This window comes from Empidonax traillii, unplaced genomic scaffold (assembly GCF_003031625.1).
Source record: "Empidonax traillii isolate 1590-97213 ecotype Southwest subspecies unplaced genomic scaffold, ASM303162v1 scaffold101:size1699134, whole genome shotgun sequence".
NCBI lineage: Eukaryota > Metazoa > Chordata > Aves > Passeriformes > Tyrannidae > Empidonax > Empidonax traillii.
This window is the reverse complement of record NW_020955294.1, coordinates 1345545-1371793: the sequence shown is the minus strand read 5'-3', so window position 1 is coordinate 1371793 and position 26249 is coordinate 1345545. Positions and strand designations below refer to the sequence as shown.

Here is a 26249-nt window from a genome sequence, read left to right as displayed (position 1 = left end):
AGAATTTTATGGAGGGCTCCTTTAAAATCCTACCTGATTTGCTCTTTCAAGGTCTGTCATGATCATCTCGATTTCATCAGCCCTGGGAGAACGAGAGAGCAGAAGTTCTGTTATCACATGGAGAACACCTGCTATACAAGTTCATGCATGGCAACAACTGCAACATTCACACAAACAATGACCATTTTCAATATTTATTTATAAAAGGACCCAGTAGGGACTGATCAGCTCATCTTCTGACTGGTGGAATCCTCTTGGGTTTCAGCTCTGTGGACTGGTTCACAAGTCTCCAATTCCTCTGTCTGTTCCGTTTTTGCAGTGAAATAGGATATTAACATCTAAGCATATTCATTAGATCTTTGAAGGTCTTACTCCCCAAAATTCTGCACAAGGGCAGTGGCATCTTTCCAACACATAAAGGTGCTTCACAAGTGATGATTATGGAAAAGTCAAAGACTGCAGTTCTTCGGTCAACTACCCATACACCCACACATGAAAGTACCCTGTTACTCTTCTGTTTCAGCGTGCCTGGAAGTTTGGTTCTAAATTTGGCTGAAAAAAAAAAAATATATCAGGAGGTCAAAGAGACCAAGAAATTTAATTTTACATTATGCGGAAAAGAGGGTTTTTTGACACAAATTTATCAAACTCTAAATTTAGACTCTTAATGCACTTTGCAAAGCTGAATAAGAAAGTCAAAGGGTTGAAAACTACACAAACCGTCAAGGAAAAACAGTGTTAGGTGGCAGCTCCCAGACCTGGCCCCTTAAACATCAGCATTTCTAATCCTTCACTCACACAAATGGAGCCAATCGTTAAACAATCTTTTCTTATCTTCATGCGGAATCGTGGGCAAATATTTCCCACTCAGGCTCTCACCTGGGAAAGGTACCAGGAAAAGGGCTGGAAGACCTCAAGAATGTTCTGCATCAATACCATAAGACATATTATTCTCCCCAGACATTTTGCCTGTCTTGTATCCCTGGACCATATGGAAGCAATAAACACGATCCTCATCTCCTCTGAACAGCAGCTTTACCAGCAAGTCCTTTTGCAATCTGCCAACACCATAATGTCTGGTTTTTGTTTTTAATCTGTAGCAGATCGTTATCAGTAAAAGCTGTGAAATGCTGGAATTCCCTTCCTCTGCCCATGCAGAAAAAGTCAGGGTTTGGTTTTGTGCTGATTCCCACAGAAGATCCATTTCCCTATGCAGGTGTTTGTTAGGAAAGATGGTTAATTGAAGTATGTCAGGGTTCTGGCACTGGATCATTACACTGAATATTGACTTAATCTTCAGCAGCATTTTAGATTTCTGTGTGTACACTCAGGGAAATGCAGTAAAAGATCATAATAAGTAAATGTGCATGTATATAAATTAATGGAAAATTATTTTTAATTACAGCCTTTAATGTTGTCGGGGCAACATGAACTGCCTTCTGAAAAAGTCTTTTGGACAATAATGGAAAACAGATTAACATGTGTTTTCTTGGGCAGGAGAAGCTAATGTGCTCTTACAATGGGAAAAACTCCTGCACAGGATGTTTTGAATTAATAATAAATAACGGCCATTACTTACTGAATTGAACAACCACTGCTTGGGCAAAGAAGGATTGAAAGGAGCAGCCCAGGACAGGTTAATGTCAGCCTACAACAACACCTTCCATCTCTTTAGCCTCTGTAGCTGTGAAACATCTTTTGTTTCAGACTCCAGGCCCAAAATACTTATGAATGCACCCATGAAAATTACAGCATTTCCCATGGAACACACATCCCTAAGACCATGGCCCTGTGTATCTGTAACAGAGATAAGAGGCAAGAGAGCATCCTAATGCACCACAAAGATGCTTCCCGGCATTTCACAAGTATTTTTAGCCAGGATAGTTTAAGGATCCTCTTTGTACAAGCTTATGCATTCAGGCTGAATTTATGTGCGAATGCCTCAGGTTATATGGAGCCAGTAAATGATGTCTGGGTTATGTCACATGCCTCCCGGATCAGAGCTGGGAATGTCCCACCCCAGCACACCCCGGCCACAGCTCCGGCAAATCCTGTTTCTGCTCCCTTTTCCGTAGGGTTTGAAGAATAAAATCCCTGCCTTTCCTCTCAAACAGGGGGTGCCAGGTATCACCCAAAGGGCTGGAACACAAGAATCTGAGGGGAGTGAAAGACTGAGAAGCACAAACCCCTCGGGTGGGGGGAGGAAGAGCTTTGGGATCAGAAGGGTGGGGTTTCAGTCCAGGCAAGGAAACACTTCCTTTTTTTAGCAGAAGAGAAGGTGACTCTGATGGAGGAAAGATGAGCATGAAGGGGCAGAATGGGAGAGGGTTGGGACCCATCCAAGGGCCCTCAGCTAGTGAAGGGCAGGCAAGTGAAGGGGAGCCAAGGGTAGGGAAACTGATGGAGACAGTGGAGTGAGGGAAGGAACAGAGGGATGCTCGAGGCCAACGGACCAAGGGGAGGTGGGACCAAGCAGAGGAACAGCCCAAGCCAGCAGAAAGGTGGGAGGCTGCCAGTAAAACAGGCTGAAACACAAGATGGTGCCTGACAAACAAGGTGGAAGGACTCAGGACAGCCCCTGCACTTCAAACGGACAGAAGTGTTAATACAGGTATTTGTGAGCTGTTCCGGCCGGGGTCAGGATTTAAGAGCTCTATTACAGCACTGGGATCCGCAGCCAATTACAAAAAAAAGCAACTGAGGATATAGAACACCATAAAAATGACATTTGTGCCCTTCAGCACACGCAGATAATTCTGACTGAATCCAGTAGAAGTGTCAAACTGTAGCCAAGGGCAAAATTGTCCCTTTGTCCTTGTATCCAGACACACCAGCTGACTGATCCTGAACTCCCCTCTCCCTCCTACATTTTTTTTTCTCCCAAGCTTTTCAGCACTCCTAATAAAAGGATGTAACATCTCCAAAAAAAACACCTCCAGCCTCACAGTCTGCACACCAATGGAGGGTAATGCTGCAACTAGAAGCGTTATCTTTAAGTAAAGTAATGAATTAAATTACTCTGTATTCTTTCCTAGCACAAGTGTCAACAGCATTCAGGAGAATCTTCAAAAGGAATTCAGGCTTTTCATTTTAAAAGCTCAACTACCACATCAGTAGCTGGCACTCAGCAGCCTAAAATCATGTATTTGAGAAAGTCTGTAATAGCTGCATTCACTGTTTGCTCAGCACAAGTATTTATTATAAAATAAATTACAGTTCTCACACCTTTTATGCACTCACAGAAACAACCTGCATTGATTTATTGTTTACAAAGCACCCTGTTGAATTCAGACCTGTCAGGTACGAGGCAGCTTTGCTTTGCTCACTGAATTAGTCCCGCACAGGTCATTTTTTGATGTATTCACCTCCACCACATTTGCTCATTTTCAGCCCTTCCTATTTTAATATTTCCCTTTATTTCAATGGAATTACTTGGCAGGCAAAGCACCATCCAGTTCCAGGCTGATGGTACCTTGTCCTGCAGGTCTGCATTGAAAATCTGGTGGGAACAATGGCCAAATTCATGGAATCATAGAATCACACCATGGTTTGGGTTGGAAGTGAGCTTAAAGCCCATCTTGTTCCATCCCCTGCCATGGGCAGGGACACCTTCCACTAGTCCAGGTTGCTCCAAGCCCTGTCCAACCTGGCCTTGGACACTTCCTGGGATGGGGCAGCCACAAATTCTCTGGGCAACCTGTGCCAGGGCCTGCCCACCCTCACAGGGAAGAATTTCTTCCCAATATCCCATCTAAACCTCTTCTGTTTTACTTTAAAATGGTTCAGCAAGTCCAAAATTACACTGACCCTAAATTTCTGCCCAGAATCATCCCATGTGAACTAAACTCTGTTATAGGAACCAGAGGCTTGATGATTTTACTCTGAACTTTGTTCCTGATGGAACACACATCTTGGTCTCTTGTGAGTGCCTGGATTCATCCCCTCACCCCAAGAGCTGAAGGCAAGGAGAAACATCCCAAAATTCTGTCTTTCTTGGGGCAGATACAGAGAATGAGGGTAATTAGTAACAAGAGGACCTTTTGCTAAGACACACTGATATTTATGGTGGTTTGCATCAGATATCTACACTGCAACCTAAAATTAATCTGGGTTCGTTCAAGGGTGATACTTTCTCAACGTTAAAACAGATCATGAGAGAAAGAGTGGGGAAAAGCTGTCTTCAACACCAAATATTATCTACCCTGTGTTTTTGCATTCCACAGATAATATAATCATTTATCTGATCTAGTTTCTTACAATCTCTGTGCAGAGGAAAAGTAATCATGTAAGCAAGACAGTTCTTCAGGGTGTATTACAGCTTGTTCTGAGTTTCAACGTTTTCAGACTAAGGAATTCAGGAAATCAAATTTTAAGCTCAAGCATTTGGAGCTACAGAATCAGCAGCACCAAGTAAAAAAGAATCTGAACTGTAGAAGCAGCATGACCATGAAATATTCTATTATTTCTTCTCTCGGTACTGTTTGAAGTGAGAAACAAAATGCATTAAAAGCTATAGATTTTACAAGACATAAGCTTTTACCAGTCATGAAACAGCCCTCAAAGCTAACATGCCACCCATAAAAAACAACCTAAGTAGTTTAAAAAAAAAAAACAACAACCAAACTACCCCACTTTTCAGTTCAATTGCTTATGGGAAATAAAAAGTGCAGAAAGGCTCAATTTTCATTTTGAGATCAAGATAACGGATTAGGCTTGAACAGCATAACAAGCAAGCAAATTCAAGGATGGGTAACGTGGAAGAAGCTCAGTTCTTCTTCTAAATAAAATTAAATTGGATGAAACCCCTGAACACCATGAAGTTATTCACTAGCAAGCAAGAAGAATCTGGACTTTATGATTAAAATCCAGTTGATCCAACTCCTTCATTTAGCTTAAAGAGGCAGAAACAATTCCTTTTTTATTAACATGACAAGTGAATAGCTTGCCAAATCTTGTGGCTACAGCCCCCTAAAGATTCAAACTTACTCAACCTTGAAGGAAACTGCTGTTGGATTCTTTATACATGGAAGAGCTGAAAAATACAGATGACACTTTGGAAATCGCAGTCAGTGGCGTGGCCAAGAAACTTCACTACCAAGGCAGATGAATACTTTGGTTTGGCAAAAAACAAACAACATTTTTTCCCACACATTTGTTTTCTTTAAAAACATGTAAAAGTTTACTAGTCAGAGCAAAACGGTCGATGGAGCCAGTGGGGCTTGTTAAAACGTTCTAATTACCCAAACATTTACGCAGGCAATTTCAAACTAAAAGCAGACATTATCAACTAATGTGCATTTATGTTTAATTAAGGGAAAAAAAAAGAAAAATCCTCCTTGTAACGTATATCTGCAATCGCCACGGAGCAGATTTTGGCCAAATTAGGTAAACAGCTCAGCCTCTTCAAATGACAGGCAGTATAACCCAGCACTCGGCTGGCACAAAAGGGGAAGAGTTATTTGGGGCATTTGGGAACGGAAGAAAAGAAGGAGAAGGGCCACAGGACTGGGAAGAAAAAAGTGCACTGAATTTTTATTTTTTTCAGGTTTCAATAAAATTTTTATCAGGGAAGGTTCCTGGGTCTGGGAAGTAATTCTGGATCACTACATAGCGGCAGAATTGCCTGCAGCCCAATGATCACGGCATTCACTCAGGGCACAGGAGCATTCCAGCATTTGAATATTCAATTCTACTTTTTTTCTTTGAGCAAAACAGGATGACAAATTTTCCTACCCAAACTCAAAGCTCTTCCTAAGCTCTTCTGGTAGGTGCCCTCATCTAATCCCTGCACCTCAGTGACCATGTGAAGATTTGCTGCCTAATTTCTAGGAAAGAAAGAACCACCAAACATTTTCCTTGAAGCTCTTCAAAGGTTTCTGATAGAAGGTAATATAAAACCCCCACTGATTCTATTTTTCTTGCACTTTGTGAGTACTACTGCACACACAGTTTAGGCATTTTTAGAATTCATAATGATTCTAATCCAACAAACATCCACAGAGGATAAACTCCCCTTTATTGCTAACACAAGATCGAAATGTAATAGGCAGAAGGGCTGTACAAAGAACAAAATAAAAAGTGATTTTCAGCATAACCAGCATGGCATGTCAAAGGGGAAGATCTCACACACTTTTTACCACTAAGTTCTCAAATCTACTTTTCAAATTGCAAGAGCTATAGGTTAATATTTTCTTTCAGAGCAGCCCTCTAAGGATCTTCAGATCAGATAATCCTTTTTCCAATGTCATATAAATCCAGGCCCCTTGTAAAAGAATTTCTCTGTTCAGGGATTCATAAATCCACCAAGTTTAGTAATGAATTGGGTGTTTCCTTTCCTAGGAACTCAATTGAAGAAAAAATCCTCTCTCTGCTAAGCAGTGAAACATTGAAGGCTTTAAATTGAGAGATCAAAGAAAGGCTGGGTTCAGGTGCTCCGGCGATTACACCACATGTCATGTGGATTAATCTGAGGAGTGGGGAAATGTCCACTTTACATTGCCCAGACCCCTCTCTGCAGATATCCTACACTAAATCAAGTCCCTCCCCTAGCAAGAAGGAGAGGGGACTTAATGTTTTTTCCATCTTTTTTTTTTTTTTTTTGGTTTTATTAGAATTAATTCCAGTTTGCCCTCACTGCTACCCTTGCGCCCACACACCACATACACATTCAAGCTGAAAAAATAAACCTGGTGGAAAGATTTCTCATTAAGCGCACCAGGATCAAGCAGCCACACCAGCTGCAGGTATGATCTTCAAATAAACGAGGTCCTGGGAGCTTGAAAGATGTCAAGTGATCATCAAATATTGAAAAAGGTTAAGGAAACTGCTTGTAAAGCCTGGGATATTTGGACAATACAAGACAAGAATCATCTCGCTCGTTAGAGGGAAAAGACCCTATAGAATAAAACATTTTTCAGTCTGTAGGAAAGCTGCTTTCCAAAAAAAAAAAAAAATCCTGTTTGCAATTATGAAGTTTTAAAGACAACAGAAATCAGCTTTATTCCAGTGATACACCAGGGAGCAGTTCCTAAAGATCAGCAGTGTTTTCTTAATCATTTCGGGAGAGAAATTGATATGAGTGACACTAATTGATATGCTCAATAAAACACAAAGAGAAATAGTAAGAATTATATATAACTGATAACAACACAGCACCCCAGAGCTGTAATTTCCACGGCGTCACACACACACACACAACCTTGGCAAACCAAAAAACACTTCATGGAAACAACTGGAATCAAGAGAAGGTTGAATTAAAAAGCAGCCCAATACATAAATATATGGCCCATCTTTTTTATTTGATGACAATGCCATTTTCTTACATGGCACATATTTATCTGTGTTGCACCATGGCCAATATGAATCTTGGCTCCCCAGGCTGTTCAACCCCCCATTTAAACAGTTCTTACTCAGCTTTCACTGAATTTCTCTCCCCAAGAACAGATCTCTTGTGAACATTCCTCTTTCACAGTGTGTTTTTGCTTTATCCTGCAAGGCCTTATGAGCAGTGTTAAAATCAGCAATTAAGAGCGCCCAGATTTGGTTTATTTTGGGTTTCCTTCCAACTCAGACCACTGGAGACAATCCTTTGGGCCACAGAGGAGTTCAAAGAAGGTGTTGAAACATGAGATAATTTTTGCACCTGAACTTCACAGAAATAACCTTCTTTAGACAGACCTAAAAATCCATTTCTGCCAATTTCTGAGAGAGCTGGTGAGAAATTTGAAAGCTCACAAGCAGTGGGCTCCAGCACTGCAGGCTGTCCTGCAGGTCCCAGCGCTGGCAAGCAAAGAGAGGAGTCCCTGCAGTTCCTTTTGCTGTAATCCTTCTCACCTGCCTTTAAAGGCTATGGAGAAGAGCAGAAAGGACTCTCTGATGTTTAATTTTTGATGTATTTATGTCAGAATCCCACCCACATGAATGTCGTGAGATTGAGGTTCTCCACCAGCACCAGCACAAACCCAGCAGATTTTCAGGATTAAACCTTCAGGGTGGGGAATAAAACCTCCATGTTCAGGTTTAAAGTGCTCAGAGGAGTCCGTTTAGACAAACATTCCCAGCTGCCTTCCCGGCGCTGCCCTGGGAAGCAGGAGCCGCTGCCTGATCCGACACCGCGGCTCGGAGGATTTTCTAACAATGTAAGATGACACAGATGCAGCAAATTCTCAATTTCCTAGTGCCTCCTGGTACAAATTGAAAGAGCTCGCTGCAATTCCCCTCTCCTGACTTCAGCTGATTCAATAACACACCAGAATTTAAACACAGGCACCCGTCCCTCTGCCTCCCTCGCACACAAAGCATATCAAACCCATGGAATTACTCCTGACTTGGCCTTGAGCAGCCAACATGATGTCAATTTTACATGTTTTATAAAGCAACAGCATGTAGAAAGCAACTCAAATGCAGGTCATATCAAGCATGTGACCCACAGAGCAATCAAACACTGCCTGAAACTGTCATTCAAGGTTCAATCAGCTTCTTGCAGGAAAAATGAAACATCTGTGGCCCAGAGAATTAAGTTATGTATTGCATAATTCATCTGGTGTCTGCCACAGCAGCCATTTTAATGCTCTAGTGATAAACATGTTTGATTATTTTTGTTTTGTTTCCTGTCGCCTCCATGGTATTTCTATTTATCCTCCCATACCACAACGCAGAATGGAGATAACAAATATACAAAACAGTGTTAAGAGTCGGCTGATAAGACATGGGAAATCAGCAGCCTTATTAATCACATCAAGGCAGCAGCTTTATTAAACCTTACATTCCCTGTAACTGTCCTCATTTGGGGTCTTTTGGGTGCACTCCACACTTAAGATTTGCTGATGAAATCACTGCTTCCCAAGGATCCAAACATTTGGATTGAGCTTTAGAGGATTTTTCTATTAGGAAAGCTGCTCTCCTTGTACACTAAGCAAGTTCCCCACTGGTTCCCAGGTTTTCCATCCCCTCAGTTCTTTCTGATCCCAATGTAAGCAGGAGGAAGGTGCATCTCACACCAGACACTGGACCCCTTTCCATTCATTTATTCCAGCAGTGGGTTTGTGGTCCACACTGGCAGAAACCCTCATCTAAAGCATCCTTTGCAAGTCATTTTGGGAAGAGACTGTTTTATTAATAGTAGATTACTTTACTTCAGAACTTGAGAACCCCAACACTTTCTCACCCGCCCTGCACCTCACCAACTTCCAGAACTCATCCCTGAAGGGCAGATGGAAAGTTTGAGGTTCTGGGTCCTTCCCTGCTCTCTGAGTGTTTATTCCCGTTGCCAGGAGTTGAGCATTTCTGCAGTCTGCTCAGAGCTTCAGATGTCAGTTAATTTGCTACACAATTAAACAGAGCAGCCATCATTTGTGTGAAATTTAATAGACTTGCCCGATACCAATTTACTCCAAACAGAAGCTCTGAACTGGCTGATGGAAGAAAACAAGCAGCAGCCTCTGAAGTGGTGGAGTCAGGTGTGCTCTTACCTGTTTTCACGATTTGGACTTTACAGGATTCCCACCGTGAGCGAATCCTCACTGTGATCAGCAAGTCAGCACTACTGTAGATCCAGATTTGGTAGGAGCAGTTTTACCTGACACCCTGTGGCTGCTTCCCGTGATGCTGCACATGGAGGTGAGTCAGTGGATAAAATACACATCCTCCCCAAGCCCCAATCCAAACAAAGCCCTGCTTCCTATCGATTGTTCCTATAAAGTTGTTTAGACAGCACCCACTGTGACAGTATCAGCTGTCCCATCTGTGCCTTCAGCTGCCCCCCATCGCTGCTTCCTCCTGCAGCATCTCCATGTCCCTCCCTGATCCCTTAAACGTCCCCTCTTCACCTCCCACCCACAGACTGTAGGAAACACACGTTGTGGATGTTTTCCAGCGACACACACACACAGCTGATCACCCTGCAAGTGGAGAGGAACTGCTGCTCCCTCAACCTGCCCCCCTCAAACGGGCTATTTGCCTGTCTTCCATTCCCAAGCCCTACAAGCTTCACCAGAGCTCCCTGTGCCGGGGATGTTTAATGCTGTTAATTACTGCCCAAGTCAATCATCAGCTTCCAAGTTAATTTAGGGGGGGAACTGAGGAACTGCAAACGGGTGGCCGAGCAGGCTGGCAGTAAAATACACCATGGGCTCGTGGAAGCTCCATTTCCTTTGGAAAAAGGGATAAAGGATAAAGGCTGTGGTCATGCAGGGTTGGGGATGCACAAACAGGCTGCTCTGCTCCCTGCAGCACAGGAGCAGAACTTGCCAGTTTTTATTTTCTTTGGAAAAAAAAAAGTATAAGAAAATATAAAATAAAAGCTCCCTTACAGACCAAATCTTACTAACTCTGCTGTCCTACCACATAAGCACTTCTGGAATTGTTTCTCCAAATAAATAAAATATTAAATAAACATAAAAATAAACAACAACAACAACAATAACAGATAGATAGACAGACAGACAGATAGATAGTTTTATATTTTGGAGATAGAGCACCTGCAACAATTTACTTATTTTTACTGATGGAGTTAAAATAGATAATTTAGCCAAAATTAGAAAGCCTAATTTCAGGCATCTTAAGTGTCATTCTATTTTATCGGATTGGCAATACTTTAAACTGAAGAATCAGCAGGAAGAATTGTCTGTGCTTTGATTAAAGATCCTCTAAAAATACACACAAATATTTTAACTTACTTAATAATGTTACTGGAGTTACAATGTTTAAAAATAAGCACAAATACCTTGGCAAGGATATGGGAGTTTTTTGCCCTTTTTTTGTGGGTTATATTATCTTTTTTTTTTTTAGAATCACCATGTCACATCTGAAACATCACTTTAGGTTTTGAATAGTTACAACCCAAAAATGAACAATCTTCCTCTTCCCTCACACTACACCGATGCCAGAATTTAGGCATGTTTGTTTTCTTTAGAGCAAAAATAACCTCAACAACTGGAGACTGTTCACAATTTTTACTACAGCAACATTCATATTCCAGACTGATCTTTAGGAGCTTCTTTCCAGAGAAGCATCTCTTCTTCTGCTTAACCACAGAGACAGCTGAGGAGCCCAGTAACTTGGAAAATCTAGGTATCTATTAATTTCTCCCCTTACTTATTCTGTATCTTTGTCCATCACTATAAGAACTTACAAAATGCTTTTCTCTAACTTCTCTCAGTCTACATTCAGTGCAACAGTTTGAAAACAAAGAGTCCAGTAAGAAATTCTAAGAACAGTTGTTACTCCACAGGCAGAGATCACAGCATTCAAGTGGGAGACGTTCTTGGGGAAATGTTTTAGATGCTTTTGGTTTAGAAATGAATATAGGTGATGTGACTATTCTCTGCTATCATCTAAAGTAAGTATTTCCTTCTGGCTATCAAAGAAAATCACATTACATGGTCTCTGATACAGGTAATTGATGTCCTTCCATCCAATAAATGGAATTAAACTGGCAGATAGCATGATAGAGATGTGCTTACTCTACATTTTGAGTAGGTTTTACCTTTCCCATGAGCTATGCTGAAGATCAACAACCAGGACGACTGCTGTCTATATAGCAATGTATCCAATTACCAGTATGGTTTTTCTCTGTTCCCAATCTGTCCCAGCTTTGCTCTGAATGGGAACACCACTCCTGTCAAATGGCAATCGTGCCAGCACTCTGCTGTTTCAGTTTATAGCTCTCAACAGCATCAATCCTGCTGATCTGAGTGACAAAGCAGCAAAAAAAACCAGAAGGAAAGGAACACAGCAGGGAATGTGAGACCATGGAATAGAGAAAACAACCCAGGGGAAGGAGGACCGGTGTTGTCTCAACCTGCACAAGCACCAGATCATTAACACTGAACGTGGACAGGTGGCTGAGACACAGAGCAACCTCCTGGTCTTCAGATGAAGGAATTGCATTCTTTTCTCTCCCTTCCCTTCTCTAGGTTGGCTCTCACTCCAGTGGGGCACCCAAAAAGCAGGCTGAGCCCCTGCTGCCCCCTCAGGAGTTGGTCAAGGAGCTAGTTAATGTTGGTATCAATCACATGCTGTGCTGGAGCTTCTTCACTCCTGTACCAGCCAGCAGGTTTTACCTTTAAATCTTTGCTGAATATATAAAGCTGCTCAATTCTTTCCCAACTTAAGCCTCCAGTTGTACTGGATTATGAGGGATGCTCACTAATATGACTGACAGATTGCCTGTCTACACAGAATTGAAACTAGATATATATTAGACAGCAAAATTACTTTAAATAATCCTTCGTGGCAAAACCCAACCCTACCAGGTACTACTTCAGGCCCTTGGAGGACAACAGTGCACAGTTTTCTAATTTAACCTTTTACAATATTATTTGCAGAAACGCTTCTCAAGTTCTTTATTTCCCTTGCAACAGTTGTTTTGCCTTTAAAATACTGCTGAAGTAAAACAGCTTCAGGCTTGACTAATGTTGTAGTCTGTGGAAAGGAACTATTTGATTATTCTGTTTCAACAGTTAATATAACTAGTTTAATGTTTCTACAGAAGGGGAATTTGAACTGGAAATATTAGTTTTCTGTTGCTAATGACAATTCCTCAACACTTCTGCTGTATCAGAAGCCTCTTCAGCGGATGAAAACCATCCTTCCTTCATGAACAAACAGCTGTAGCAGAGAAAGGGGGTAAAACAATGCTGACTGACCCTTTGGATCTGCCTGGTTTTTGATGCAGGGCTAATTCTGTAACCAAGTGGTCACAGAGCCACAAAACCAGCATTTGCTTAAGGAGAGTTTCAGGCTGTTTAGACCTTCAGAGCCAAACACCCCTCCCTGCCGTCCCCTGACCTGGGGAGGTGTAAAGGTGAGCCCAGAGCCTTGTCAGGTGTCCCCCCTCCACCTCACTCTGCTCCCCCACTGCAGCCCCTGCCCAGGTCTCAAACCTCTGAACCCGTGGGTTCAGCTGGAGACTTTGCTGGAGCATGAACTTGTACACAGGAGCAGGGGAATTTCCCCTTCTTTCCCCCAAAGCAGACAGTTTGTGCCATCAGTTCCTGCACCGTATGTGCAAAAGTTTGAAACTTTCCAAATAAAGCTTATTTAGTCTCCTGCTATTTTCCCTGGGCTCAGCTCCTTTTATGGCCTCAAGCAGTAAATCAGTAATCCGGGGAACCTCACTTTGCCTCTGAAGTGTTTTACAAACAGCGAGGATGGGGCCAGACTCCCTGGCTGCACATGGCTCTGCCTCCTTCCCTGCACTCCCATCTTCCCAAGCCATAGCTCATGTGTGCAGCTGAGGTTTATCTGATGTTATAACAGAAACAAAAGGTGTGGGAGGGGAGGTCTGTATGGGCAGAATGCATGAATACATTGTAAAGCTCATGAATTTAACCCACGGAGTTTTTTTCCTAAATTTGTTCTAAGAAATGGTCAATAATTAAGTCTTCCCCAGGCCCTGGCCATGTAGGTTATTTTAGGGTATCTGGTACAGCTAACCTTACTACAATCCCACTGCTATGAAGGTAGAAGGTACAGGGGAATAGGAATTGTGTAAATGATAAATAATAACAATTTAGTTAATACAGGCAATACATTGACTGAAAAACAGGAACAAAAATTGTTGAGATTAAAAAGGCTTATCCACCACACACTGCACAGGGGGATTGTTGAACACTGCCCTGGGTGAGAAGGGGCACGTGCCTGGCAGGTCTCACCATCCCCAACTCCCTGCCCTGGCTCTGCCACGGCATCACTGACAACACAACGGTGACAAAAATCAATCCAACAGGCAGCAAGACAAATAAGTCATTTGTATCAAAGCTAAAATATGGTTTTGATCAATAACAGAAAATTAGCTCGCACTCCTTTTGCCAAGAAAATAGATTATTTAATCAGAGTACAGACAGATAGAGATGTTACATAATCAAAAATAGCTCGCACTGCTATATTTAGTGGCCACTGTCTTTTAGGGAAGAGGGCAAAAGTACACCCATTATCAGCTACAAGCCCTGCTGAAATGGTGTTCTGATGAGTTAAGCTGGTCTGACATACTTAACACCAAGATACTGTATATTTAAAACTATAACAACAATCACAACAGAATGAAGGCAACGAACGGGGGAAAGACAAGGGAGTCACTGCTGTCCTGTGGACAGACATCCACAGGGTTAAAAGGATCAAATCCCAGCTAAAACTTATACACCAGGGCATCTCCAAGAGTCATTTCTGACCTTTCTAACTTCCAGACTACCTGGAGTTTTCCATCAAAGGATGAAACATTAGTACAGCACATTTACAGTTTATGACTGGGTGCCTTTCACAGTTATTGCTGTGATTTCTTAGCAATAACCAGTGGAATTGCAGGAATTTGCAGAACATACAGAAAATCACTGATCTAGACCCTCAGCACAGAGCTCACTTAATACCACCACGGCCTGCCTGGCCACATGGCAAAGCTGGGAGCCTTCCTGCATCCCTGAGATCCACAGGATCCTAATTAGAAGCTCGAAGAAATGTCTGTCCATGGGCAGTCCCCCAGATGTGAACAACATCACCATCACCATGATCGTCTTTCCTTCCCTTCAGCTTCCCCACCAAACAATAAACACTGGGGAAAAGAGTGCCATTAACGCTGAATTAAACACCTCTAGTTTTTATGGCTTCAGATATGGAAAAATTCAAATAAGGCATAAGAAAAACTGATAGTTAAACTAAGGGCTTCCACACTTTTATATAAAAGTGAAAAAAACCCCCTCTGTTCCTAATTGGAACATGGATAAAAAGAACATTTAGTAGAAGAGCCAGTGATAAAAGCTGGTAACCACCATTTCTTTTATTGTTTCAGGTATCAAAACCAACAAGGAATTATATCAAATGGTATTTGCATCAGGTTTATAGAGCAGCTTCATGTGGGTTTGCAGCTCTCCCGAGCACTGAATGCAAAGCAGTCCTGGAAGATGCTGATTAGGACCTTACCTTTAAGTGTATTTTTCCCTGGGATATCCATCTTAGACATCCAAGGGAAACAAAAACTTCAGGCAGACAAAAAATTCTCGGTGAGCACAACATTTTAGAGAGATAAGAAGACAAACAGAGTAAACAGGACTCAAAGATGCTGCTCCAGTGTTAAGATACCTTAAAGATGCCTCAAATGTTGAGGAAAACTGGAGAGGAAAGAAAGCATTATGCCCATTAAAAATAATAATAATAAAAGATAATTACAGCTGGCTCCAAACGTTAACAATTTAATAGTTACAGGATCTAAGTACTGTAAATGACTAATGCAGGCAGCAAATGTATCTGCAGCAGCGTGCAAAACAAAGCCCTTAAACGTAGAGAGCTCTGGGAAAAAAAAGGATCAACTGTTTTATAACATCAGCTCTGAAGCACATGGCATTAAAGAAAGGCTCTGTATTATCTTCCTTTTGTGACATGGTGACAAGAACATCTCCTTGATTTACCAAGATGATGAAAAACCAATAATGCACAGTTTGGGAGCACCAGATACCTTCACGATTACAACAACAACGTTGTATCTTTACTGCTCTTGTAAGAATGAGACACGATGGGTGATTTTTTTTTTTTTCTATCTGCACAAGAAGTCACAACATACTTCAAGACATTCATCCATATGCAAAGCCAAGGAAAGACTACTGATGAATTTAAGTGACTGCAGACTGGAATAACTACCAAAAGTGCTGATTATTTACTGTGGGCCACTTTGTGTGCATATTTTTTGCCAGCAATTTTATAAAATACAACTTTAACCCCTACCCCCCTGCTGTGACTACAGTTGTGCTTTTAATAAACCAACAGCATATATAATAAACCAACCATATATAATAAACCAACCCCAAATAATTAATAAAAGAGGAGCATAGAAATCCACCCATTCACCCACAACTTGTAAACAAACACTCATTTGCTGTTTATTTTATTCAACTAAAAGAAGTTTCTGTAGACAGAACTGAGCAGCCACCAGTTACAGGTTCAAGATGCTTGTTAAAAAAGGGCTTTTCTGCCTCAATCTGCACACGATGTGGCCAGGACCGGAATGCTGGAGGGTGGGAGGAGGGTGGGCCCACCAAACACACGGAACCATTTCCTTCTCCAAACATGCCCACATGGAGCCCCCATCACTTATCTCCCTGCACAAACAGCAGCGCAGGTCACTCCTTCCTGCCCTTGAGCAGGCACTTCCCGCTGCCAGGGGCTAACGAGCACTGTCCTCAAGGCTCTGGGCACCCATTTATCCTGCAGGGAAAGGCTGGAGAAGCCACCGGCAGCAGTCGCCTTCTGGCCTTCATTTCCTTCGTGGATGATCTGCTGTGGAGCTCAAACCAGCAGCTCTGCTGCCTAAAACCTACAGGATATTTTCTACTACCAAAGCCAGAAATTGTGTTGAGTAATGGGTTTCATTCAATTTTCTCACAGTGTTCTCTGCTGATGAATATACCTGATTTCATGGAAATGTGATTAAATAAATCAGACAATGCTAAGCTGTACCAAGCCTCAAGAGATTCTAGTTCAAGATGTGAAATACTTGCCCCAATAAGCATAACTTGAGCTAAACTTGTGCATTCTGGGTTTTAATAACCTTCTTAACCTCCAGAAACCTCTGGTGGCCTCCTTATTTTTGTTATCATGGGTGTGACATCAGAATTACAGGTTTTGCATAAACTGCCCCACTGATACAAAGGTATGTGAGGAGGGAAGGGTTGTCACTTCCAGCACAAAAATGTGTTTCTAGATTTCAGGTACTAGGGAATGAAATGCAAAGGACATGACTGCTTTTCCTGACTGTCACTCTGTATGAAATCGACTTCAGATAGACCACCAAAACCCTCACCCTTCCTACAAGAGATTAGCACAAAATCCTAGGATGGGTTGGGTGGGAAGGGACTTTAAGGCTCATCTAATTCCGACCCCCTGCCATGGGCAGGGACACCTTCCCCTAGACCAAGTTGCTCCAAGCTCCATCCAACCTGGCCTTGAACACTTCAGTCCCTTTGTCTTCCTGTCAGGTGAACCTTCTGACACCAGGCAGGAATTTTACCCCTTTATCAATAAGTTCCCAGTCCTTTACTCCCACAGCCCTCGGGCAGAGCGGTGAAGGATCTCCCAGCTCACACATTCTGTGAGGAAACACAGTTCTAGCCCATGGATGGAGAACAACTCCCGCCACCAAGGCGAGGCTGAGTCTGTAACTAATAGATTAAGGCTCATCCATCCCCCAAAAGGGTTTGTTTGCTTTACTGCAAACGAATTTTGCACATGAACTGGCAGACAGTGCACCAGCTGAATGCTGGGACAGAGAGGCTGTTGGTATCTCCAGCAAGTTAGGGACAACACTAAACAACTGAGCTTGTAAGGAGAACATTATTTTCTCTGATATCATACACAGAAGCTGCTGTTTAATTAAAACTAAGCTGCTTAAGCCATTAAACTGGCAAATGGCTGTACCAAATGACTTGTCGTTGTTAGCATTCCAACAGCAGGAGTTGTTTGTTGTCACTCAGATGGCAACTTGCAATGCTAATGCACATTTCCCAACTGGCTCCACACATCTAAAACAACCCAGGATGGAGAAGTTATTAAAAGTGCTACTGTATATTACCAAGGAATACTTTCTTACAGTGATCTTCAAAGACACCCATATCGTGTACTCTGCTGCAATTTAATTATTTCAACTTCTGCCCTAGAAATATAAGCCATTCCAGGCATTTACTTGCATTTTAAAAAGTAGAACATATATCAATTCTGGCTTTGAGCTCCAAGTTTAAGATAGCCCAGATACAGCCTCTTGTCTCAGATCCTGCAGGTCTCAGCATCAAAATCTGTAATTAAAAATCATAACCTACTACAGCAGCTACTTTATTCTGATTGCATGCAATTAAAAAAAAAAAAAACACCTATATTTTATCTTGGGTCAGTAAGAGGAAAAGCTCATTTTGGCCATGCAGGCAAACTTCAAAGCCACAGAAGGTGAGGCACTCCAGAAGACCCCTGTTGGGTGATCACTAGGATTTGGGTCAAGACAGGGAGCATCAGGCAGAGCTGCCTCTGGAATGTGGGACAGGACACTCTGCCTCTTGCTCCTCTTCCTCCCCTTCCCCCAAGTGGGAAGGACAAGGAGAACTGAAATGGTTAAACTCACTGAATTTCTTGATCTTTTTTACTTCCTGTGAGTCACACTCCTCAACTCCACCACTCTGCACATAAAAATCTGCTACAACTCGTTAAATAAATATTTCCACTTTGGCTCAGGAAAAGCAGAAGACTCCCACATTAAAGCACCGCACAGGTAAAGCATCGAGAAAAGGGAGAATGATTAAAGCTGCCCATCCCAGTGCCCTGCAATGGGGCAGCCAGGGGTAACACAGAGCTATTATTAGGGCAGATGCCTGATGCATCTTTTTTCCTTTGGTGTGGTCTCCAGGAAAGAAGAATATTTCCATTCATCACAGGATGACCTAATGGATGTTCAAATGAATGGTCAGCAGACGCATTTTATGTGCTTCTATTCGTGTACATTTATTTTTACAGCTACAATGCAAGCATCAGAACAGCACTTCCACTTTCCTATCCAAGGACTGAAAGACTATCCACATTAATGAAGTCTTGCCTCACCCCATGTGCCCTTTTTACATATGGCAAAACTGAGTCATCAGCCTTGGTTTAGGTAGTGTGCTTGACACAACAAAAATAAGACACAGAGCTAATTACCAGCACAGGAATGAAAACAGGAGTGTCCTTTTCATAAGCCAGGATCCAACTGAATTCCCTATCACAATACCGTGGCTTTATATAGAAATAAAGTTAATAGATACCTAGAACTACTGAATGAAGTGACAGGATCTCTCTGCATTTAGCACCAAGCCTTGAAAACCTTAATCTCGTGAGTCAGTAATAACAGTGGAGGAAGCAAAGCCAATCTTGGGTCTGTAATCAATAAGACAAGCTGCTTAAAAGACCTCATCTGAAACAAATGTGTAAATGTCTCCCTAAAGCTGAGATGCTGATTTAAGATTAAAAAGTGTAAATGTACTTCCGTGGTATCAGTGAGGAACAACTTGCATTTCTCATTCACAAAGGCTTAAGGCAAACAGTTTAACACCACACGAGCACAAACTCCTGGTTATGTCTTTCTCCTCAGTGCCATCAACACCTGGCATGTCCTGTGTCCTGTCTAATTCTCTCTGGTTTACACCAGCCCTATCACATTTTAAATACACCAGGCTCCTCCTCTGATATCAAAGTTAAACCCACAAATGCTGCATTTTTCTCTTGACAAAATCCTGCCGAGACCCCCGACAAGGCAAGTCCTGGCTGTGAAACGCTCTGCTACCGAAAAGAACCAGCTAGGAAAAACCTCAGGCCTACACACACAGGCTGTGAAGGATATTGAGAGAAATATTCCTCCAGATAACGCGTCAGGAGGGGTGTTGTTTAATAAGTAAAGGGCTGATTTAGAAAAGCCAATGATCAGCACAGCAGCACTAACTGCAGTAAAGCAGCATTATTATTACCAAGACTGCAGAAGAGTAAAAAGTTCAGACAGTAAAATGAGTCAGGTGAACGGGCAGATGAAATTCAACACTGGCAAACACGTGCTAATGCCCTGAAGAGTAATGATTTGGGCTACTTATCTCCACTCTACGCTTCTCGCTAGGTAAATAAGATGATGGGCTAATAAGAACGTCCACATCCAGTTAAGATCATGTTCCAAACAGAGCAAAATCCCCTTAGATAGACTATCATGATTCACTATATAAACAGCTAAATGATACGATCTAGAAGAATAGGAACCTATGGCAAGTTCATCTCCATGATGCATTACAGAGCTGATTTTTTTCCCCTCTCTGGACATCCAGCCTGGGTCATTATCCGAGCCCAGACAGCGGGCAAGACAGTGTCCTTTTATCCAGCACACAATGACTGCAGAATTGTTGAGCCCAGGAAAAGTAAATAGCCTTAAAAATCCCCATTACCAGCAAAAAGAGGGAAAATATATCCCAGACAATTTTGCGAGTCAAAATACCAGTTATTTGGGCACTTTTCCGACGAGGGAGTATCTGCAGTCTTTCCTCCTGTGTCCATGTTAATCTGCAGGGAAATTAACTGCTGCACACTCGGTAACTCGGGGGTTAATTCCGACTGCTGTCGAATGCCCCAAGTCTGTGCTCTGTTCATCAGAGCATTAAATCTGAAAGCTCCAGAGAGTAGTGCAGCCGTGCTGCAAGGGCTATGTTATAAAGTTCTGCATTAAAAATTCATATCGTAGGCTTGCCACAGTACTCTGCTCTGGCTGAAAGGAGAGCTGGCGGGGAAATATTAGACACCCCACTGTCTTTCTGGCAATTGGAGACATTCCTCAACAAACAGCACCTCAGGAAGGGAATGAAAGGGCAAACAAACCGTGAAACAAATCAATGAGTTCAATTATCTCTCTCTCTCCCAGAAAGGAAACTTTTCATTTTTAAGGCTGTTTCATGAAATCTTTTAATGACGGCCCTGAACACGGCACTGGGCACTCTGGCTGCAGAACCGGCTGCTTGGCAGCGCTTTTTATTTGTTTTACACGAGGCACAGATTCCCAAACATAGGGGGTGAAACAGAGAGCAGGGTATGGGGATCTCTCTGCAGAACAAGAGCTCTACTTACCCTTTACATTACCGGGACCACGTGGGATAACAGGCTGTAGAAACTGTTCCCACTTTCCCTGAAGTGTCTCCAGTAAAGAGTGAATTTAGATTTATTAAGATGGTTAGTTACTCCATGGTTAAGTTATGTGCTTCTCACTGCTGGTTAAGGCTGTGTGCATTTCACAGCGATTTATGGCGGCCCAACTGGTGGATGACACGGTTCACAATGATGGAAACGGGCGGTATATTTTTATGAAAGCCACATGTGCCCCTCAGGTTCTCTGTCTGATATAACCACTGTGTTCAGGCAGGTTAATAATCCCCATCCCGTAAATGAGGAAATCCATGGGAAATGAAACATCAATAGATACAATTTCTTGAGGAAACCGTGCAAAGGAAGTTACCTGTCCACAATCCTCCCCCTGCAACTCTGCTTAACACCAGCTGTAACAGGAAGATTCCCTTTGCCCAGTGCTGAATACTGAGTCAAAGGAAGAAAATAGAAACCACTGGACAAAAGTTGCCAGTGGCACTTCATTTATATTTTTTAAATATATAAATATATATGAATATACATGGTTGTTAGTACAGTTGAAAACCCAACTGACTTCACCCCAGTAGTCCAGGTTAGGAGTGGTTCAGCCACACGAGTTCCCCCAGGAGGAGGGACAGGAGGGCAGGTTTTCATCCAGAGAGTGCAGTCCACAGGGAACTCAGGAGATTTATGTCTGGTAGCCACCACAAAACAAATCAAGACCAGGCTAGCCCCAAACCCCTCACTAATAAAAAACTGTACTGGGGAGAAGAAAAAAGAATTATGCTATTCGGTTGCAAGTTCATTCGTTTTAGGGGAAGAATGAAGACAGGGTGTGCAGTTGGGGATCACAAGTAACAAAAGATCACCTATTAAAGGCCACTGAAAAACTGCTACAAAATATCAGCGACCCTAAAAGGCAGCACTTCAGTCAAATTTAATTTTTGCTCAAAATTTCTTACAGACAGGTATTTGGAATGTGCAAGCAACTCCGGATCAGCTGGGCTTTATTCTGAGCATCCCACAGCTGTATCTAAGCAAAACAGGGGAAGCAGCAGTCCTTTCTTCTATCCACTGCCTTCATTCCTCAGTTTTGATCCTTGCTGTAATACTGGCTGCCTTCCAGTATTCCAGCCCCTGACCAATCTCCCTGGGACTCAGTTTCTCAACATGTTAAAGCACTGGGAAGCAAGGCCAACACAGCCACAAAATCACAGCCTCTGCCATGGTTTGCCCCTGCAGGAACACACCAGATAAGTGTTAAGGGTTAATAATCTCAGGCTTACAGGATTTGTGTATTATGCATTTGTTTATTTAATGCTTTACATGAATGCTAATGAAGTTATTAACAGGCCTGCATGTTGTCTTTTGTTTTTCTTCGATTTAGTGTCTGCATCATCCTGCCTTATCCCTTCTGCTCCACGAGCTGGCCAACACCCAGCTCTTCCAAATCCCTGAATCAGTGCTCAGTCCTGGTTCCTATGCCTGGGATTCTCACTTTCTTGATCAAAGATAATTTTTTTTTTGAAACTTCTTCATTGAAACATTATTTTCAAAAAAACTTCATCAAGATAAAGCGGTTCAATCTTATCACACCAGATATTTTCTGTGACACAAAACTGCAATCCCACATGGCTTTACTGTCTTTTAATTAGATCAGAGGGTATGTAAATGAGACAATATTTCTTAGGTCCCATTAAGTGATGTCTCCAAGAGGATCAGAAGGGGTTGAACCAGACAGGACACGCTCCCCTGGCATCCACACCCTGACCTGTCCTGTGCTGCATCTGCTTCTTAGAAAAATCTTTGATTTGCTGGCAATGCCACCATTTTGTGGTCAGATCACTGCCAAAACTGCTCAAAATCTACAGGACAAAATCCCCTTTTTCCTACAACCAGGGTAGAAGGGAAATGCAGGGAAGAAAGTGCTGGGGTGACTCCCTAGATTTCCAAAGGGAAAAAAGACCAAAGTAGAAGAAAGAGGTGGTTTTTTAGGACACAGAGTTTTAGTGCCTGGGATCTTACACATTTCCCTAAACCTCCATTCTCATTCAGGACAGCCATTCCTTTCCATTAAATGCAGGAGCACAACACACTCTACATGACTCATTTTTTTTTGCCTGCGTGGGAGTGAGAAAAGCAGCTGGAATCCATCTGTGGATCCATCAAGGAGAACTCCAAACACACACCAGTGCAGGAAGCCACCCATTAAACACGTGGCCAGGTAGACACAAGCGCTGCAGTGCCTGTCAGTTTAACTTAGCACCTCCTGGAGAGCTCTGCCCTGGGACTGGGAATGGGTAACCCCACAGGGCAGGCCCCGATTGGAAACAGATGAACCATTTGTTTCTGATGATTCCAGGATTTATCCCGCCTGCCTCCCCCGTGGTCCCAGCCCTGCAGTAGCTGTGCTGCAGGAGCACAGCAGAACCACGTGCCCTCCTGCTTTCACAGACAGGACCTCGCCAGGAAGCGGTTCTGGACCAAAATAACTCTCTTGATTTGCTACTTTGCATTGAAAAAAAAAAAAAAAAAAAAGAGACTGTTATAATTTGTAGACATACATGAAAGAGCTGCGTGAAATCCGAGCTCAGCTGACCGGGAGACGGAAACCAAAGACCTTGTCCATGCTGGGGGACAGATGTGACTCTGGGAGGGGCTGTTCCTTCCCTCTTATTCCTCTTCTTCCTCACGCGACCCTCCCAAGCACCTCAGAAAGTTCAGCTGTTACAGGTAAAAGGACCTGCTGTGGCAAGATGGCTCAAGAAATTGGACTGGCCTTTTGTTGGATTCACAGGGAAAGCCAATCCCTGCTGGCAACTGGGATGGGATTTCAGGAACACCACTCGTGGTTCTTCCACTCCCGGACTGAGGCAGCTGCACCAGCCTGAAGAGGTTTGGCCCCACAAGAGCAGGTGAGAACAGACAGGACAGACCAAGGCACCAAGGAGGCTACAGCCTCTCCATGAAGCTTCATTCCCAGCGAGGATCTGTGGTGGTATCCATAGCTGGGATGACCCACAGCTTGGCTGGCACAGGAGCCTGAGACCCTCTGATGCAGTACTTTGCATTTATTTAAAGACTTCCACCTAAGGATCTCGTGTCAACCCAAGGTTAGGGATAACAGGGTGATGACTAGAATATGCTGGAATACCCTAAGGCTATATTTTTTTTTTCCTACTCTGGGTTGTTAAATAACACCAGCTTTTAGGCTATACTAGAAAAAGGAACTGAACAGTCTCACTGGAGGTTAAAAAACAAACAAAATAAAAGCCCTGAAAGGACCTGGGGCACTTCAGTGCTGTCAAAAAGTTACATTAACTAATTGCAAGCGATACAAGTCTAACAAAAGAGGCAACAGAGCCCATCCACAGCGCAAACTCCTGCTGACTCCAAAGGCTCCATTTATATGGAGTTCTCAGAAATGCACCCTTGGAGATTAAAAATGAAAATAAATAACATTTTTGTCAGTTTGTGGGTTATCATTCTCATGGCTGCACATTTCTAGACTCCAGCCAAGACCAGACCTGTTGGCCTTGAGCATTATACACACCCCTCATGCCTCAGTTTCCCTACCCAAAAGTGAAGGTAATGCCAGTGGTTCAAGCAAGCACTCGGGATTTCACAAAGCCAAGTATTTCACAGGAACACTGAATTTCTCTCCCCACACAACTGCAACTTTTCCTGCTGTGATTCCAGGGCTGAACCAGAAATGTGACAAAAAAATGCTGGTTTGCACACGGGTTTTCAAGCCCTACTACACACCAGAGCTTTAGATCAAAACAAAAAGCTGACTCCAAAGTATTTTCATTCCTTTTCGTTTCTAGGTTTTTAGGCAAAATATTAATGCTACATAGTGACTTTCAGCCTGTTGAGTTTTGCATAAGGCACAGTTAAAACACTGAACAAACACCTCGAATTGCAAAATGCAGACAGAGCTTTCTGTAAGATTCAAAACATTCAGTTTTTCTTCACTTTTTTTTCTTAAAAAAGTAGTTCTCTGTAACATCTTCCCTGGTTTCTCACCCCCTCATCGCCACCACCCCTGGGGCTTCACTGGTAGCAATATCATTAGGAAATTTAAGAAGAGAAAATACCAAGAGACACGGCCTATGAAGTTCTCCATCTCCTGTTTTTAGGGAAATCACTTTAAATACAGCAATAATTCCAGAGCTAAGCATTAGAAGTTAATGACTCATCAAAAGAACAGGAAATAGGAAACTTTAAGACCTTAAAGGCACAGCAAATAGAAGCTATTTCGTGTCATGTACAACACAACCACCCTAACTACAGTATTTCATGCTCAATGGGGGGAAGCAGCATTTGAGATCATCTATCACAGTAATTATGTGATGCTGGAGGGAGCATGACTTTATTTTTTATTCAATTTGACCCTGAGCACCATCAAAATGGAAAACTACAAACATCTGAGAAGTGATATATTGGCACCAGCCAGCACTTAACCAAGAAAGATTTGGTTAAAAAAAATTAAAGTAAATAATTCAATTCTCACTACATATTGGGGAATGTTTCCCCTGAAGTCCAAGTTAATGGAGATTTGCCCCAATGCAACAGATTTCACGGGAATACTTGAAATCCAATTCCACCACATAACTTGGGGCAGAAATAACTCTTCAGGAATTCTCTACAACTTCTAGTCCTCTGTCTGTATTCAAGCTCAATCCTACAGTCCTTCCATGCAGAAAATTACATCTTTATAACTTTAGTCTACACTGACGCCTGAAGAACAGGTCTGTTTGATAATGTGGAAGAGGAGCCTTCACCCCAGAGAGTCAAAAATCAAAGGCACCTCCTTCTGTTCCCATATGCCCTCCTGCGTCATCCTCAGCTGTGCTGCCAAAAAAAAAAAAAAATAATCATTCTGATCTATGGAAGGACAACAATTCTCTGCTTCATCTTCTGGAGGCAAAATGTTTTTCCTAGGAGTTATTGAAAGCAGTTGTTTTCAGATGACTACTTCAGTAAACATGAAATAGGAATATCCCATTGCATTCTTGTGCACGCTCTATTTTTAAAAGAACAAAAAGTCTGAACCTTTCAGAAAATCCTCAGGTAACAAAGCTGGTGGCAGAGCTGCTCCGACTGACAACCTTAACCTAAACTTTTTGTGGTTTGTGTTGTTTACGAAGGCTTTTTATTGCAGAAGGGGGGGTGCAGTACCCAAAACCCTCACAAGACTACTTAAAGTTGGCTGGTGAAAATGGAGCATTTCAGTGAAATTTGATATTTTCTTTCATCAAAGGCAGGGAGCCTCAACCCACATGTTAACAGTAATGTAACAAGCCTACTGTATGTGCTACAACCCAAGATCCTTTTCCAATTAGAATTCATTTAGGTTGGGGGAGAGGAGGGGTCGGAGAGAAGAGGTGGCTCTGGAATTGATCTAAAAAACTGGATTTCAAGCATTCCGGGTGGGAGCGTTAACTGCTCAGCTGGGAATCCCAAACACTTGTTTGGACTCCGCAGCAAACCAGAAGTGAAAGAGCAACATTACAGAGGAGAACAGTTTGTCCCTGGAAAAGTGAGGAAATGTATACAGAATGTTTCTTTTTCTGCAGAGGAGAAAGAAAGGAAAAAAAAAAAAAAAAGTCTGTTGCACTATGAAAAAA

At 42.5% G+C, this 26249-nt stretch overlaps 1 protein-coding gene across 7 annotated transcripts in view; it reads right to left on the bottom strand.

Moving 5' to 3' along the window:
* Nucleotides 1–26249, bottom strand: part of CUX1 (cut like homeobox 1) — a 264884-nt gene that overhangs the window by 98532 nt on the left and 140103 nt on the right. For all 7 annotated transcript variants that reach the window (XM_027882106.1, XM_027882101.1, XM_027882105.1 and 4 more), the window contains exon 9: nucleotides 34–82. In XM_027882106.1, coding sequence (XP_027737907.1) covers nucleotides 34–82 — 49 coding nt within the window. The remainder of the gene's footprint in view (nucleotides 1–33; nucleotides 83–26249) is intronic.